General features: G+C 36.2%; 1 protein-coding gene across 1 annotated transcript; it reads right to left on the bottom strand.

Annotated features, from left to right (window-relative positions):
- Positions 1-7367: 7367 nt before the first annotated feature.
- On the bottom strand, positions 7368-17426 carry LOC140168242 (XK-related protein 6-like). The gene is made up of 4 exons (XM_072191578.1): positions 17307-17426; positions 16049-16368; positions 12992-13158; positions 7368-11117 (listed from the first exon to the last, which is right to left on the bottom strand). The coding sequence occupies exons 2-4, from the start codon at positions 16342-16344 to the stop codon at positions 10519-10521; spliced, it is 1062 nt and encodes a 353-aa protein (XP_072047679.1). The 5' UTR covers positions 16345-16368; positions 17307-17426; the 3' UTR covers positions 7368-10518.
- Positions 17427-18670: the final 1244 nt, after the last annotated feature.

Here is an 18670-nt window from a genome sequence, read left to right as displayed (position 1 = left end):
TTTTTAAACAATCAAGCAAACAAATATTGCCCAAACTTTTGAAGTGTCGAATAGTATAATGACACCGTGTTGGTCACATGTCACAATTTTTGTATAAATACATAACAAGCTGTACCAGGGAACTTACTACTATCGGGAAATGCCTGTCACGCATGGTCTCACAAACTCACGCGCCCATAAGTGGTATATCATGTCTATGAGCTCAATTGACATAGGTCAGTCCTTCCCGGCATAGGTGCCATTTTGTTTCCTACATAATATCATTCCCGTGTTGAAATACTTAAATATAAAAGCACATTTGTCAACATATTAATACGATTCAAAATTATAAGTAGCTTATGCAATATATTCTATAATAAATTGACGGGATATGATGGTGATTGTTGAGGTATTATATGCTTGGTAGAATCAGACCCCCGCATTAGACCGTGATCAACGGATCTTGATGATATAGACATATAGTTACAAAATATTCCACTCATGTTCTATATAACTGTTGTGCGGTACCACTATAAATCTTTACAATCATGGTCATGTACCTCAGTGACATGTTTTGCATCGTGGGTTGAACATAAAAATAAGTCTAAATCGAAATGTACTAGAAACGTTACGGCCGTGGTCATGTCTCTGCTCAGATCATGTGACCGTAACTTCCGCATTGCTCTTATGAACTCTCACCTTCCTGGCTGTACTAATTCAAGTTCAGTGATAGTGTGAGTTCACCAACAACAAAATAAAGGTAACGAGGAAGTAATACGCGATTAATTCGCCCTTGGTATACACACCTAGGAGTCGCCCATTCAGATTGAAATCTACACTCCCTGTGTGGAAGATTGTGGTCATGTATTTCATAGGGGGGTGTATGTATTTCAGCTGGAATATCCCATTGGGGATCTGGTACCTTTATTCAGTATTTATTCCCCGGGCTTGATTATGTTGGAAACAATGGACCATGGAACTCAAGAGATGGCTTATACACTGTAGCGACTGGTAACCATGTTAAAGGATACCATTATTGCAATAGCTGCACATGACGCTAACATATGATGGGGCTGTGCAATAATTATGAACGGCAATGGGAGGCAAAGATTTTTTTGGCAGGCCGAGAGGGACGTAAGCAATTTTTGCAGGCTTTATAGAGGGATGGACAAGCAATTTTTGGCACACATTTACGAGGCACCTTTTAAATAACACGCTCTAAAAACGCGTAGGAAAATACTACAGAAACGTTCAAATATGCAAACTTTCATGCTCGCTACGCTCGCATAGTCCATATAAAATTTGCAAAATAGGAACCGAACAATTTCGCATATGCAAAGGGGACAAAGATTTTTTGGCAGGCCGAGAGGGGAAGCTAGCAATGTTTGGCAGGTTGAGAGGGGTGAAAGCAACTTTTGCGACTCATAATTATTGCACAAACCTTTAAAAAAAGTACAAACCGGGCCGGGAGACCAAATTGCAACAAGCTGAATAACAAAACAAACGCCACGAATGAAGATCATGTTTCATTTTGCACTGATAAGTGTCTAGAATGCTGGTAACTTATTTTGTGTGTGAAATAATTAACCGGGTGGGAAATACTGGTATATTTTTGGTAGGGCCTAAATACCTCCGAGGACATTCTAGGAAATACTAAATTTTTCATGGTGACAGCTGAATTTACTTTGTGTGCTAAATATTTTTAGAATTCAGAATTGTAACAAAAAGCTCAATGTAAATCACATCCCCCATGTTTCTTGAAAATTCAACAATCAATTATCAGCTGACCTCAAATGACCTTGAAATTACCTTGGTGCTCAATGGTGACCACATCCCCTAAGTCAACAATGGCAATTTAACAATCTACAATCAATTGACCTCACATGACCTTTACATGAACTTCGGAACATTTTTGACGCTCAATTGTGATCTTATCCACCACGTTTCACGACAATCTGACAGTTGACCACAGTTGACCTCAGTTGACCTCAATAATCAGTTGACCTCGGATGACTTTGACCTGACCTTTTCGCACTTAAATCTACCATATTTTATGACAAATCAACATACCATCAATAATAGGAAAATGCACCCTTAAGGCCTATGTAACCCACCTTTTCCCAGTATTTTTTTATGGGACCTGAGAGCACATCAGACACCCCCAAATTGCATTCTGAATACGTGGAATGTCCTGATGATATCAAATAATTTTTTGAATTTCGCAATATAATACAAATTTTATGACAAATTTACTTTTTTGAAATTCAACAGTCCTCGACAAATAAATATAGGTTATATTATTAATCACGCATTCCGTTGAACTCAAAATTTTACTGATGTTTATTAAAATTAAAGTATTCAAAAATAATAGAAGAAAAGTATACGTAGGCTATGTTATTGAATGCAGCATACCTTGCACAATTATAATGGCTCACTTCACTTCAATACTGAACAATTAATTATGATTTTGGAATCTACAGTTATTTATTGATCGCGAAAGTCCGAGTGAAAAATCCGACTATACTTCGGATTTTAAGCAGAACTCTACCCGGGACTTTGTCTCTAACACACACTGTCAATCATACTTGTTTATCAATCCAATTTAACCACAAGTACTAAGCATGGTATTACAAGACGCGCTAAACGTACGTCCATGCACTAAGTGAGATAAAGCGCCGCAAATTCCACAGATTGTTGTGTACGATGTAGTAGATGGTAATTGCACATGCCAGGAGGATTTTAACATAGCGAGATCTGGGCGACCAATCACAAGCCAGATTTATTTAAAGATGCATTACATCATGGCCAATTATAATAGGCCAGAAATTGGCCTATCGTTGCATAGAGACCCGTGTTAAGAATCTTAACAGCAATCCAAGGTAGTCAACTTGGGAAGCTAACAAACAGAGGGAGTAAGGTGACTGAAAAGATCAGATGTGAAAATCTATCAATTGCACACAAATTGATACAAAACATAGTTTTATGCTTATATGTAATAGCCATATGCAAAATAGGCAAGTGGACTACGGAGAAGTCTATCCTCGAAGTTTATCAATCTAATGATACGTACTTATACGTGTATTTAGCTCTAAGGAAGACATGAGCTTAATCTCTCAGACGGGGAGTGTGAATTTTTCAAATGGGTGACTCCATTTTTCAGTGTAATTTGACATCGTCTTTCAGCTGCACCTTGTTTTGAAATAAAAAATTTCTGGCAAAGTGGTTTTCTGAAAATTGAGCAAAATTGTTTGTTTCCACTTGGGTCCGAAAAAAAAAAGAAATATAAATTACTTTCTACATATGACTGATTGAAATTGTTTATTTTTCCCGACATATTTAGCCCTACACTCACAGAAAAAAATACATAAATTGTGTAAAATTTTACACAACTTCGATGTACGTATAGAACTCCAAAACAAATAGGTATTTTTACATAACCATGAATTATGTAAAAAAAACCATAGCAGGTAAGTAAAAAAATACTTACATATTATGTAAAATATTTACATAAATGTTATGTAGATTTTTTACCTCAGCTATTAGGTATTTTACTGCATAATTGTTATGTAATATTTTACACAAATTATGTAAAAAATACATAACATTTATGGATATGAACCCTATAACAAATAGGTATTTTTCACACAACCTTGAATTATGTAAAAAATACATACCAGTTAAGCAAAAAGACAGGTCAATAGGATTGGGGCTTTCTTTCTTTCTTTCTTTGTTTTATTTTATGCTGAAACATAATTCTTGATAGGTTTGAAGTCATCAAATCTTGGTCAACTGTCAGATTCATTGAACAATACAATTTCATGCATGAAGTATTTTATACGAGTGGATATTCATACGTAGTGGTAGATAAAATGAATTAAAGTTTTAACTTCAACACTACACTATTTTTCGCTCACCTGGAACGTGTTCACTAGTCCGACTAGCGTCTTCAGCAGATGGTGATGCTGCATCACCATGCTGATGGTGATGGTGGCGCTACATCGTAACATCCTATGACGTACCATGCTGATGGTGATGGTGGCGCTACATCGTAACATCCTATGACGTCATTCTGTCAATCATATGACGTCATCAGTGAGGAATATCCCGATTGTAGACAAGATATCATCACAGCATCACCATCTGCTGAAGACGCTAGTCGGACTAGTGAAAACGTTCCAGGTGAGCGAAAAATAGTGTAGTGTTGAAGTTAAAACTTTAATTCATGAAGTATTTTATTTTGTTTTTCTTTTCTTTTCTATCAGTTCACCCGCTATCTAGTTAATGTTCAATGTAGCATTTCTCTCTCACATGTGCATGTACTATACAATGCTAGTACACTAATGCATTGTTACTTCAAGCCTAATTCGAGTCCCACACTTGGTACACTAGGCTACATTATCGAAGTCATTTCAATGCATATCACGACTACACTGTCCGTATTACCAGAGAAGATCTCCTGTGGTATTTGTAATCTATCTCAACACGTGCACACATTGCTAGATACACGCAGTGTCCGGGCGCAGTGTATACAGTACAGTCAGGGGCGTAGCCAGCTTTCTTGGTCGGGGGGGGCAAAATAAAAATTTTGGGGCACAGACGAAAAAAAATGCAGTTGCATCATACAATACATAGAGACTGTATGTCTTCGAGCTTCCCGAAAAGGGCCTTATTGGGAAGATGCGCGCGTATCGCGAAAAAATGATGTTTTACACTATTTTCGCCCATTATCCGGCTAAAAAGGGCTTTATTGTTACAATATGCGCGCGTAGCGCGGAAAAATTTTGTATTTTACACTCTTTTGGCCCTGAATTTTGCTAGAAAAGGGCTCCTTGCCCTTTTTTCTTTTCCTTTGCCCTCCTGATTTTCTCTTTCATTTTTTGTCAGAGGGGCACTTTTTCTTTCATTTTTTTGTCAGGGGGGGGGCAATCTGCCCCCTCTGCCACCAAATCCCCCCTCCCCCACCCCCGCTGGCTACGCTACTGAGTACAGTATTGTACTGTAATGATTGTCCTACTCGGGCTCGTAACACATGATCGCTGCAATGTCCCGGTCCTGTGCATGTCACTTCTAATGTTAATCAATCTAGCAAAATGAACCCATAAACAGCCATTTTTAAAGTCTCAAGGAAATCCATGCATAACTTATCGAACGAATCTCCAGTTTGGTTCAAGCTTAATGACTCCGAAACCTACCTATTTGAATGGTATGCGCTATACCATCACACACACGTCGTGTCCGCCATTGCTTTCTTACATGTATGAAATAGGTAAAAACTACATGCGTGTCGATTTACATAACACGTTAGGTAGATTTTCTCCAATCAGCGAAGTATTTTGGGCTGACATTTTACTTTACTTCATGCAATGATTACACAAACTAGGTAAACTAGCTTCGTTACAGTTCAAATATGTACTTAAGCATTTACAAACTGGCATGGTAAAAGTTTTTGACAAACTTTTACATGTATTGTGTATAATTTAATTTACATCGTGTTTTTTTTACATAACGTGTGAATATTTCGTGTATTTGACTTTCGGGCTCCGGCGGTTCTCCTCCGCAATCTTTATTTGTTTTTGGGGTGTTTTTATGTTTTTATTGCTTTCAATTGAATATATGAATACAAAAGCCACCCAAGTCCATTCGTTGGCCAAATTGAGTTAAAGGGCAGGTCTATAGCAAAAACAACATCATATCACTGGCAAGCTAATATTATGAGGACAATGAAAATGACTCCTTTTTTGAGAAAATAAGACGTTTAAAATTGATATTCCGCAAAAACCAACTTAAGCGGTGAGTTCCTTCGAACGAGACAGATTTGGCCTAGAAAACCGGTGACGTCATGAAATGAGATGTGCCCGCTGTGAGAAAAGGGACTATAAACGCTCTCAATGGACAGAACATATATTGTTGCTGTTCACAGAAAAATTCCAAATTAAGTATTACAAATTTCATGGTTTTGAAACATATGGATAAAATCAGCCGCTTCTTTTTTATATATTAGACAATTGTGATATTACAATTCATATGTATATCAATATCATGAGAAATATTAGGCCTAAAAAATAAATACATAATTTGAGCTTAGAATTTCATCTGAGACTACCGTGTTAGTCCACAAACTCATCTGATTTCCCTGTATATTGCAATGCTATAGTTTCAGTTGGATGAAATATTACAAAGCATACGCATAGTAACAATTACTGTGTGGGCTTTGTTCCCGAAAGAGAACAATAGCGTGCATATTGTTATGCAGCATTGTTATGGTAAGTGATAGTACAACTCATTGTCGCTAATGTCAAACTTGTCAAAGTGATTGTGATTGTATGATGAGAGCACCATAAAGTGTCCGCTTCATTTACCTACGTCATCAGTCAAACGGGGGAGAACACGTACGCTTCAAACGAAGGAAGAACACGTACGAGGCTGAACTTTACCCACACAAGTTCTCCTTTTTCAGGAGAAATACGCACAAAAAAATTGCCACAAGTGTCAACTTATAATGTAATAATTATTCTCTTCGAATAGAGATAAACTTGTTTTTGCTATAGACCTGCCCTTTAAGCATGAGAAATTGTTGCTATACATAGGCCTGTCATATGTATGAAAGAACAACTCAAATTCATCATCTGTGTTTATTGAGCATGTGAAAAATAGCATGTATGAAAGAATCACACAATTCTGTGATTTGAGTCTTGTAACACATTGATTGAAATCCAGTATGTAAAAAAGTCCACTTGTAACACATTCATTGCTGAAGAGTCACTTTTGAAAAAAAAAATGGGTTTAATAAATGAGCGTGTGTGGTTTATATTACATGGCAGAATGCGTATCAACATTATACATACCCGTGTGCTTTATTTTGTATTATCTTACTAGTGGTAATCTCATTCCAACGTTGTTGTCTTTGTATATGATTCAAAAAACCACCCAAGTCCAAAATTTAAAATGAACCCTACAAAGTCCCTGAAATGCTAATCGTCATACTTTATACAGTTTAATCCACTCATTTGCACGTAAAACTTATCATATTGACCAGGTAAATCTAACTTAAGGAATTAAAATGATACACAGGTTTTTCTCTCAAAATCACTTCCCATGGACTTGGGTGGGTTTTGTATTCATGTATTCAATTGATTCATTTCCGGAATATTTAGAACTCGCAAAAGTGACATCTCCTTTGCAAATAAGATACTGTGTTATCATATTTATCGATCTATCGACGTGAAGATATAAAACTGGAAATAGTCTGGTGCTCAAATAGGATATTTTGTCTTGACTCAAAAGTAGCGTCCGCACAATGTTTTCTATATCTCTGAGACATACTGGTTCAGAATCTGGCCTGTGCCACCTTGGCACCCTTGAGCATTTTAAAATAAATGACCTCAAATATCACTTTTAGGTATATCAAGTTATTAAAGCCTTAGAATCACAAATAATTTTTTTTCAATATGACCTTTGGTTCAGAAGTTATGTGCCTTTTGGTAGACCAACAATTTGCAACAAATTTTACGAAAATCTGAGCAACTTTAATTTTTGAGCTCTATTCAAAATGGAAATTGACTCTTGACCTGTTGCGGCTCATAACTTCTTAACCAAAGGTCGTATTGAAAAAAAAAATACATATTTGTGATCGTTTTGCCTAGACGAATAATTTTAAACACGTTGAATTGATATTTGAACACTTTCAATTTGTGACCAACAAATTATATATTATGTACGCTGTCAGCTACTAAAGACCCACCTTCTCCGAATTCCGGGTGAGCATACCCACTAGGTTGAGGCGAGGTGTTCGAGTCACTCATTATTTATTGAGACGGGTAGAATTCAGAATATTGATAGAGAATGTCGCGTTTGTGTCCTTTGTGAAACGTGGGATATCCAGGACGAATTCCATTTTGTTCTCATTTGCAATTTTTTTCACCAGCTTGCGTTTAAAATACCTGCCAGTTTGGGGTTTGTCTCGTCCAACTCGTCAAAAGTTTTATTATTTAATAAATACGGAAGACTCGAACACTTCGGCAGGCTTAGCTGTATTTGTTTTTCATGCATTCAGTCTACGAAATAGTTAGTTAAAACTTAATGGTAATACTTTTCATGTAAAATTATTCATCAATATACTGTTTTTCTCATTATATTGTAAAATAACTTGTGTTGTATGTGTATTTGTGATGCTTTACAATGCATATACAGGGTGAGTAAAAAAAATGCAATAGAGAAAAGAATCCATTTTTATTTAAGAACCGAGTTGGAACTTTTAGTTTTTAAAACATTTTATACATAACATATCCATTAGTGATCATGTGTGAAATAATCAAGGAATTAGCATTTACTGTTTTGTTTTTATGACACATTTTATAACGATACCCAATTTTAATGTTTGTCCAAGAGACATTTAAAATTTTGAATGTCAGCCCACTCTGTATAAGGTAGATTTGGACAACTGCTATTTTCTTAACCTCATTGGCATTGAAATAAAATGGAGCACCCAAAGTGTCATTGTCCTTGGTCTTGTTTAAGGAGAAGAAACATTATATGTTGTTATTTTCATTTTCCCTTTACTTTAAAGATGTTTATTCTCTATCAAAAACATACAAATTTGTAGGCGCGTTTTTCAAATGTCGAAATGAAATGCGCGCAAATTAAAGTGGAGTGAATTACAAAATATCCAGTAAGTTGGACATATTGGGGTTAAAAAACTGGAGTTGCATTCGAGGTATGAAGGACTTAAAGTAATGTTAGAAAGTTTGTTTGAATAAAAAAAATTAAAGTAACGCAAAAATCAACCTTATTTAAGTTAAAGTCAGTTTCAGAGCTGGTGCTTTAATCGTGCATTGTGTGCTCTCTTTCAAAATACATGGTACCTCGTGGACAAATAATGAATTGGGTATCGCAGCAAAAGTACTCATAAAAATCAAACGGTAGTAGCGAGTCAGCTCATTTTTTCACCGAATGTGACTATTGAGTGTGGCATTTATAAAAACTTTCAATAATTGGAATATTCAACTTGGTTCTTACATAAATATCGATTCTTTGCTCTATTGCACTTTTTTTGACTCACCCTGTATTTTGTAATACTATGGGCCAAAGGCCTGAATGTATTTAATAAATTTGAACTTGAACTTGACGCGAAAAGCACTATTTTCTTGGATCGACTTAGAACTCTCGAAGAATTTTATTGGTGTACATACTTCTATTGTGGTGAAATGTCAGTAAGATCATGTTTCCCTCAGGCAGCAGATATTCAAAAATCCCTACTTATTTGCTATTTCTTACTGAAAACTCTATATAGAGAAATCAGCAAGGACAAGATGGGCAAAATAGGCATTCAGATGACATCCTAGCCAATGTAAAACACATTGGGTAGTTCGTTTAAAACCATCCAAAACATCACTAGGTAGTAAATAATCTCAACTTTGTTAATATTGTTCGCTACAGACATGTATATAGGTAAATATCTGGTATTAAGACTTCCTAAATTAAGGAGTAGGGGTAGCATTATGGAGCATTGAAACAGTTTTATTCAGTCAATTGCCATAGTTTTGGTATTTTTGCATAGATATGGACTGCAAAAGTACAAAAAATGTATGAGATACGATTTTAGAGAAGCTCTGACTTAGCCAGGAATCGAAGGGACATGTGACACCGATTTGCAGTTTTTTAAGGCCATATGACCTTTTGACATCTGGTCAAAACATTTGGCTACCCGAAAATCATAATATATAATTTATTTTTGGTAACAAATTTGATGGGGTAGAACTGGGGAAATGCCCCACAATGCTACCCCCACCCCTTAATTTAGCAATTAAAATATCGTCAATATTTGAATACATATCTGTCATTAGCAAAAAATAATTGTAACTAATTAGAGACTGCTTGCTATTTTGTGATTTTCTAGTGGGTCCAAACAAGCTAACCAAGTGTTTGATATTGGCAAAGATGTCACCTGGATGCCTACTTTTCCTAGGTTGTTCCTGCTGATTTCTCTATATTGAGTTATACAGTAAGAAATAGTAAATAAGTAGAGATTTTATGAAAATCTACTGCCTGGGTGAAACATGCTCCGATCTTACTGATATTTCGGCACAATAGAGGATGTGCACATGACGTATCATACCGTAAATATCATGGAGGACTACTCAAATGTATTCAACAAAAGCATGTTTGCAATCTATCGCGACAGTTCGTCTCACACACATAACAAATGCACTACGATCAAATAGGTTGACAACATTTAATTGAGGAGACTGCACTGCGCCATGATTTCGGTGAAGGTCACTTTGTTCGGAGCCAATCAATAATTTCACGCACAGCCTCTGTATGTAATCCAGTAAAATTCTCCGAGAGTTCCGAGTCGATCCGAGAAAAATAGATGTTTTTCGCCACACCCTAATACCCACCCAAAAATTATAACGTGCACCCACACCCGGTGGACGAGCCAGTCTCGGTTTTGGTCTTGGTCTGTCATCAGGCGGTCTGGTCTTGGTCTTGGTCTTATAATGCCCGGTCGCGATCTCGGTTATTGGTATCGAAGAGATCGGTTTAGGCTACAACACTGAGCTCTTCAGGTACCATAGTGTCTGGCACATGACATCTTGCTTTAAGCTGTATCGTTATATCCATATGTTTTATCGTTACGTCAAAGTAAAATAGCATTCCGCAGAACATGATGCCTACGATGTATCCATAGTAAATTACCACGGCTGCTGGTATACCGTACCAGGTAGCATAACCACTAGCAGCAAAGCAAGGAGTGAACATTACTGTGTTGGCTATGAATTGTGCAATCAGAGCAACACACATCCATATGAAGGAGAATCCATCCCTGGACTTGGCGAAGATCGCGAAAAGCGAAGTTGTGAACATGCTAGGAAAGCTGTATACTAAAGATGTAAGCAAATCAACGAACCATTCCCAATCATTATCATGTTGATAATTGAGCATACATATTTCTATAATGTTCACCACCCAATATATCACCGTTGGGGGAATTGTCAGTAGAAGCCACACCAACAAGCAGGCGTGATCTAGTAGCCATTTGTATTTACCATCTACGTCTTCCAGTGAGAGACCGTCGTCGTCCATGTACCACGATCTGGTTACCCATATCAAAGAAATCAAGGAGAAGACTACACTGACACCTGTAAAAAAAAGGAAAAAGGGCTTTGTCAGATATATCGCAAAAATACCAGTAATAGAAAAATAATTGCCTTATTTACTCGCTCAGAAATCCAATACTATACTGAGAAATGATTCCAAAAGTGTTTTCTCGGGAATACCGAGTAGTAATTAACAAAAACAAATCTAGCCCTACTATAGGGCCTTTTAAACACACAATATCTGAGAACCGCTAAAACCCAGTGATTGCTCCACACCTTTTTTTTTTTGGGGGGGGGGGAATTAGCAGTCGATGGATTAGCAGTTCTCTAGATATAGCTAGGTTTTATGATATAGCATGGTTTTGGATCACCACAGTCAAAAGGTCCTGTTCTAGTAGGGCTAAACAAATCAACAAATTTGAAAGTATAAAGACATTTTGACAGTGATTTACTCTGATTACCTGCTGTGTTGGCAATTTAGTTCAGGATTCATGAATTATATAAGCCATGATTTTTTTTTTTTTTTTCACATTCGCTTTACATCTAGTTATTTCCTGTGGTAATTAATAATGTGGACAATATAGATCATGTGACATGTGTTTACATTTGATACGCCCTCTATTGGCCTGAGATTAAAACTGACAAGCAAAAAACACTACAGTTTACATGGAAGAAGTTGATTTTGTTTCATTAACTTTGGTTTCAAAGCAAATAATATTAAAAACATTATTAAACTTGTTTACACAAGCTATATTTATAATATCACACAAAAACTTGAAAGGTTTTCAAAAGTTGAGTTTTGAAGAGATTTATGTGGTCTGCCATAGACACTCCTGTGTTATTTTGCCTGGATAGAAACAACAGAGGGCGGTCTGAATGTAAACATGTGACATCATAGGTCACCTCATCTATAAAAAACATGCAGAGAATTATAATTATATGAGTGCGTAAATTTGATGTAATCTGGGAGCCCCTTTAAAACATAGCTTCATTTCCTTTTACCGTGACATAGACTATGCCATAGTAGTAAATGGTTATGAAAAGGTTTATTATAATTATATTAGTGACCGTAACAGTATACGTAGGCTTATATCATGAATGCACCATCAGTGATCAGTGGCGTACCGTGGCCGCCCCAACCCCGGGGGGCTGAAGAAAATTCAATTTTGCTGCCCCTTCCTCAAAAGCCCGAAAAGGTTGACCCAATTTTTTTCTCGGTCGTTTGAAAAAGTGAAGAGCAAAAAAAAAAACGGTTTCAGGCGCTAGCACCCTAAAGCAGCCCATTTTGATGTAGAGTACCATTTTTTTTTCAAATTTTTATGCTTTATCAAATTTTTCCGCCCTTTTTTATTACTAATTCTTTTTGCCGCCCTCTTAGTTTTTGCCGCCCCTGTTTTTGCCGCCCCTTCTTCTTCCACCGCCCCTTCATTTTGGCCGTCCCTTGCTTTTACCCCGGGGGGCTGGCGCCCCCAAAGCCCCCCCCCAAAAAAAAATACGCGCATGACCATATTATAATGGCATAATAATATTATAATGGTACTTCAATTTTAAACAATTCTGATTTAAGAATATACCAATTAATCGCGATAGCCCGAGTTAAAAAAGCCAACAAATAGCGGTGACTAAAAAGATCAGATGTGAAAATCTATCAATATTGTGCACATTAATTAAATCAGAGTTTTAAGGCAATAGCCAGAGTATGCACAATGGGCAAGTGGACTACGTCGAAGTCTATAACCGTATGTGAGGGGGTCAAATAACCCCGTTTAAACCCGTTTGTGTCATGATATACATCTGAAGAACAACCTGTGGAGCGGGTTCTAAGAAGGCTTCAAGTAGACGTGTCAGAAGCATACACACACACACACACACCCCTGCCCCCCCCTACCTTCACAAGCATCCACAAACTCACTCACCTGTTATCCATTTGATACCTGTCAGGTGTGTCATGATATACATCTGAAGAACAACCTGTGGAGCAGATTCCAGGAAGGCTTCAAGTAGACGTGTAAAATGTATACCTGTTTTGATGTCATTGTCGGTACTATTCTCCTTTACCTGTTCACGCAACTTGTATAATAACCTGGTAAGTAACAATTAAAGATCCTTCGCGTTACTTTAATAAACATACACCAAAAGACATTCTATTCCAATCATATCTATCGAAAAGTTCAAGGATGGCACTAGTTTCCTTTACCAGTTTAATAATTATTAGCACAACCTGGGAAAGTGTAGTGAAAAAGAAGACGTCATTGGATTTGGAACGCGGAACTCTAAGCTTCGCAGTCGAGCGCTGTTTCCACCTTGGTAGGTACTGTTGACATGAAACAACGTCTATGTGACATTATTGCAGAAACAATTTGATAAAAATTAGTCTAGGAGCAATTGAAAAATGGTCGAGTTCAACGCCCATGTTTACCATCAGGTGTTAGTATAGACTGCTACAGGGGCTATTTTAACGTGCCTCAGTGCAGTGAGAATAGAAATCCGTGCAGTGAGAATTAAAATTCCGTGCTTAAAATATTTCTATACTAGTTTCAGTCCGAAAAATGACTAAGAAATTAAAGAAGTTACTCCACAAAGTAAGACTGATCTAGTCGGGAAATCCTATATTGTATAGTTTGTGGTGATCAGTCAAAAATTCAATTGGCAGGGGAAATCGCGCAAATATTGCCTCACAACGCCTCTAGTAACGCCCTTTCCTCCCAATTTTTTGGTCGCTCGTGGGGGAAAGCCTCTGGACGAGAAAATCCGCAACATGCGTGGGGGCAGGTCCATCTACCGGACAGAAATTGTCCAGAATTGCCCTGTGCATCTTCTTTTTTAGACCGTTAAACACCTTAATTTGGGGCAAAGATAGTGTAATGTTGCAAATTACCACAACATATCACCTAAAATAGTGTAAAATGGAAAGGTTTTACGCGCTTCGTGCGCAATTGTCCCAGTAAAACAAGGTAAGGTATAGAGGTAAATACTAAATACTTTCAACGCTAAACTAAAAACTAATCACTTAATGATGAGCACATCAAATCATTTGGGTATTACACGTATATACAGGGTGAGTAAAAAAGTGCAATAGGTCAACGAATCAATATTCACGTAAGAACCAAGTTGAACTTTCCCATTATTGAAACTTTTTATAAATGCCACACTCAATATTCACCTTTTGTGAGTCTTTTTACGGCGATACCCATTTTAACTCTTTGTCGACAAGGCACCGTGTAATTTGAATGAGCGCACTATAGACATTTAGTTCATGAAGAGTGTGTTTAATCTTTTGTAATGATTTTTTAATAATTTGTATGCAACTTTTTTATCAATTTGCCGACAACTTGAACTTATGCACCTTTGCATCACTTAAGTTGCAGAAATATTATCACATTTTGAGAATTTTACGCTACCATGGCTACTGTGCGGGGTTAAGGGATGGTAGGGACACGTGTGCATTTCATTCAACATTTAATAAAGCGGTTCTGTATACTTTTATGGAGTTATCAAAAATGATAATTCAATTAAATGGAATGACATTTTAAATGAAACCTAGCCTTCTGAGTAAATCAAAAGGATTTTTTTTGTTTTTGTTACATTTTATAGACATTAATTTCGTGCAATTGTAGGCACCTGTGTGCATTTTATGCATTTTTGCTGAGTTTGTATTCGTTTTTGCATATCAATACCATCAATACCATCAAGACCATAAACTTAATGACATTTATGATCCTAGTCTGTACTTTCATGGAGCTGTAGGTAATTAAAAATAATGACAAGTCAATTAAATGAATAAGTGAAATTTTCAACTTTAAGTGAATATCATTAGATTGATAAGCATTACTTCGAGAACTGTTCATTGTCAAAAATATCATTTTTTAATAATTTGTCATAAAATTTGTATTATATCGCAAATTTCAAAAATACAAAATTATTTGATATCAGTTAAGGCTATTCAAATGCAATTTGGTATGTCTGAGTGATGTGCTCTCAGCTCTCAGCTCTCAGCCCTTAACGTCAAAAATGAGTCCGTAAAATGCGTGATTTTAACGCGTGATTTGTAAAATTTTACAGCTTTCGCGGGGAGACAACCAGTAACCCATTCCCCTCAAGCTTGTCTCCGCTAGCTGATCTTTTAGATTTTACGTTTGCTAACGTGCAGTGACTTTTTCTTCTAAAATAGCCCCTGGGGGTAATGGAATCCAATTATTGGGTACGTTTTATGCTAGAGGTCACGAAAGGTCACAGAGGGGTAAAATATTTAAAATGCTTCGATCTTGTTGCGAAATATATCAAATTACTCGCCATCGGCAACCTATCGTTATTGAGTTATCCTACAAAAACCTAATTTTTAGGCTAAATGACACGTCTTTGGTTGTACTTGGATCAAAATTTCAACTTACTCCGATTTGGGCACAAATTGTAGCAAATTGTTGGTATAGCTGAGTAGAACCAGAAAATGAATAGTTGTGCCTATCTACTTTGACTTCCATTGCACGTTACAAGTGAAGTAAACAGTTTAGAATGTAAGTTCTATATCGTTTCTTGATTCTCATATTAAGATGAGCAATTTGCCACCATTTTTGCCCAAATCGGAGTAAGTTGAAATTTTGATCCAAGTACAACCAAAGACGTGTCCGATTGCCTAAAAATTAGGTTTTTGTGCGAGAATTCAATAACAATAGATCGTAGATAGCACAAACTATACATTTCTTAATCCTTGTCATCAGACGAGAAATTTGATATATCTCTCTACAAGAGCGAAGCGTGTTCAATATTGTATCCTTGTGTGACCTTTAGTGACCTCTAGTATAAAACGTACCCAACAATTGGAGTCAATTACCCCCTACAACAGCTACTTGGTTTTACATGGTCATACATGGTTTTAACAAAGGCGATTGTCGCTGGCGTATTGCCTGTTTTGTTCTGTCGGTTTTTAAAATATGTGAATAATGTGCAAAAGGCTACCATGCGGTTGTACTTACAGGAAGATCATTCCAAGTTGTAGTATGGTAAATACCCAAAATACTTTTCTCCAAGGTGATTCAATTTTATCATAATCCACGCAGGATATGACATTTGTAACTACCAGTGCCACAACAGCAAAAGCTAAAGTAAGACCTCCCCACCAGGTTTCTCCTTCGTTAATGTACACTGCACCTACTGCAATGTCTGAGCCAACATCGAAAAGGTATAAGCCAATGGCCCGGATATCTCTAAATAGGCCGAAAGAAATCTTCGTGGTTAATGGCGTCTCGCTCGAGCACACAAAATCCTGCATGATTCACAAATCACGTTGACAAACCTGTGCAAATAAACATGAAAAAAAAAACATTCTTATGAAATTAATAGACCCACTAGGAAGATTATATATCACTTAAAGTTATAACATATCTATGATTCAAATTTTTTGGTTTTTTCAGATCCATGTCTTCAAATGCCAGCTGTTTTGTTGCAAAATGGAATGGGAATTTACAGTGGGTCTCTCCGATACACACACCCCCAAACAAATCATATTTCTTCATATTCAAGAATATCTATGATTCCAACCTGCAGATTTAAAAAGGTATTAAAAAATGTATGATGTTTTCTCCAGTAGTTTGTCACTACACTCGTTTGTTGTGTAATGTGTAAATGTTTACTCCAGTAGTGTTTTATATTATTTTTGTGTGATTTTTCCGTTTTGTTTCCGTTTTGTTTTCTTTGAAAAGTGAAAAAAATTATAATGCGCAAAATAAGCCGTCAAAAACGTAATACGCGCGCTACAGGAAACAAACTTGTTTTTGTTGATGTTTTTTTGCCTTATATCATAAATTTTAGGTATATAATTATCAATAAAGTTTCCATTTGTATATTTTACAACTATGTAATGTAACTGGAGCAACCCTCACACCTCCTGTTAATAATGTGTTAGATTATGAATATCAAGTTGATTTAAATTAAATCTAGTCAACTGGACTAACTATTTATTGACTGGCGACGTTATTGTGAATCTTACATATTTTAGTTTTTCTCTTTTGACTTGCAAAATCACAATGTAATGTAATTAATGTAATGTAATGTAACTTAACCAACTAAGATGTTAATTGGCAACACAGAGACCCAGCACAGTTACCTTGATACTGTACAACAAAATCACTCTGCATGTATTTCATGTATTCCTTCATTCAACATACATATGAGACACACCACTAATTTATATAAACTAACATTTAAAGAAAAACATGAAAGCTGCAAACTTACTTGCCAATTTATTTGGTTTGCTCACGTTGGCGCAATCTCGCTATTATACCAGCAATATCCTGAAATGACTTCGCTAAGTATACTCTATGTGAACACAACTTTTTTGATATGCCTATACAATGTACCTCGTTCGCATATTAACCTTGGTAGAATAATACTCGCTGAACCGGAAAATAATCAATACATAACATAATTTTTGTTTATTGAAATATTTAAAACATACATGACTCAATATTCTCTAGCAAGTTATTTGAATCAGTCACATTTCCTATCAAATAATCAATATATGTCCATAGATTAAACTTAACCAAAAGGTTTACTTGATATTTTTAGATCGTAATATTTGATTAAATTTGTGTGAAGATTATTCAAATAAATACGTATGCATGCTCAGTGCGTCAGTTGGTGCACTATTGAACTTCCCTTTCATCCACGTTCATTCATTCGTTAATTCATTTATCATTTGTACTGTTTTGTATTTCATATCATTTTATTACAATTTTTACAAATTGAATTCAAAAATCATAACACAAAAAACAAAAGCAGTTATTGCACCACAAATTGGTGGACCAAGCTAAGCGCACGGCTGCACGCTTCACTATTAGGAGTACCAGACCACTGGTTTATTGTATTCTTTCTTTAATCATTAATTTAAAATTAAACTTATTAATATTAATTAATTAACAGAATTAATATCAATTAACTTGATTAATATGAACTAAAATGTTTACCCTTTTCCTAATATCTCTTAACATTAATCCCATATTAATCTTCACTGTAAAAAATAACCGTAAATTATCGGCCCCCCGTATTTCGAAATTGCCCGTAATTTTAGGGGAACCAGCCGTAACACATTTTTGTGGTCAGAACCACCTACCTTACTCCACCCCCCCCCCCCACCCCATGTAATACTACAAACCCATGCGTATTCTGAACTCCATCTTAATCATGCTTAAAGGGAGTCTCCGGTAATCGCAACATTATGCCTTATATGTAAGAAAAATAATTATCAAGCACGTGGTTTTATTTAAAACAAAATCATATTAACCATAAAACGGATAAAAAACATCCGTCTCTCAACACGCAATAGAGAGATTGCGAAATGTACGTGAAACGTGATACGGGAAGGCCAACGACAGGCTACATTAGTCGAAAATCAGTTATTATGCCCTTTAGAGGGTGAAATCTATTGTGAATTGGTCAATCGTGGAATTACCGTAAGGCGATTACGTTACGGTTGGTAGCAAAATATGACGTTCCAAAATGACCAAAAAAACCGCATTATAAAGTGCAGAAAAATGTTATATTTGTCGTGTTATGAAGCGAATCAAAGTATCCAAATAGAACAAGTAGAGTCCGACATG

The sequence above is a fragment of the Amphiura filiformis genome, chromosome 13 (assembly GCF_039555335.1).
Source record: "Amphiura filiformis chromosome 13, Afil_fr2py, whole genome shotgun sequence".
NCBI lineage: Eukaryota > Metazoa > Echinodermata > Ophiuroidea > Amphilepidida > Amphiuridae > Amphiura > Amphiura filiformis.
The sequence above is the reverse complement of the archived record's forward strand: the minus strand, read 5'-3'. Positions and strand labels throughout refer to the sequence as shown.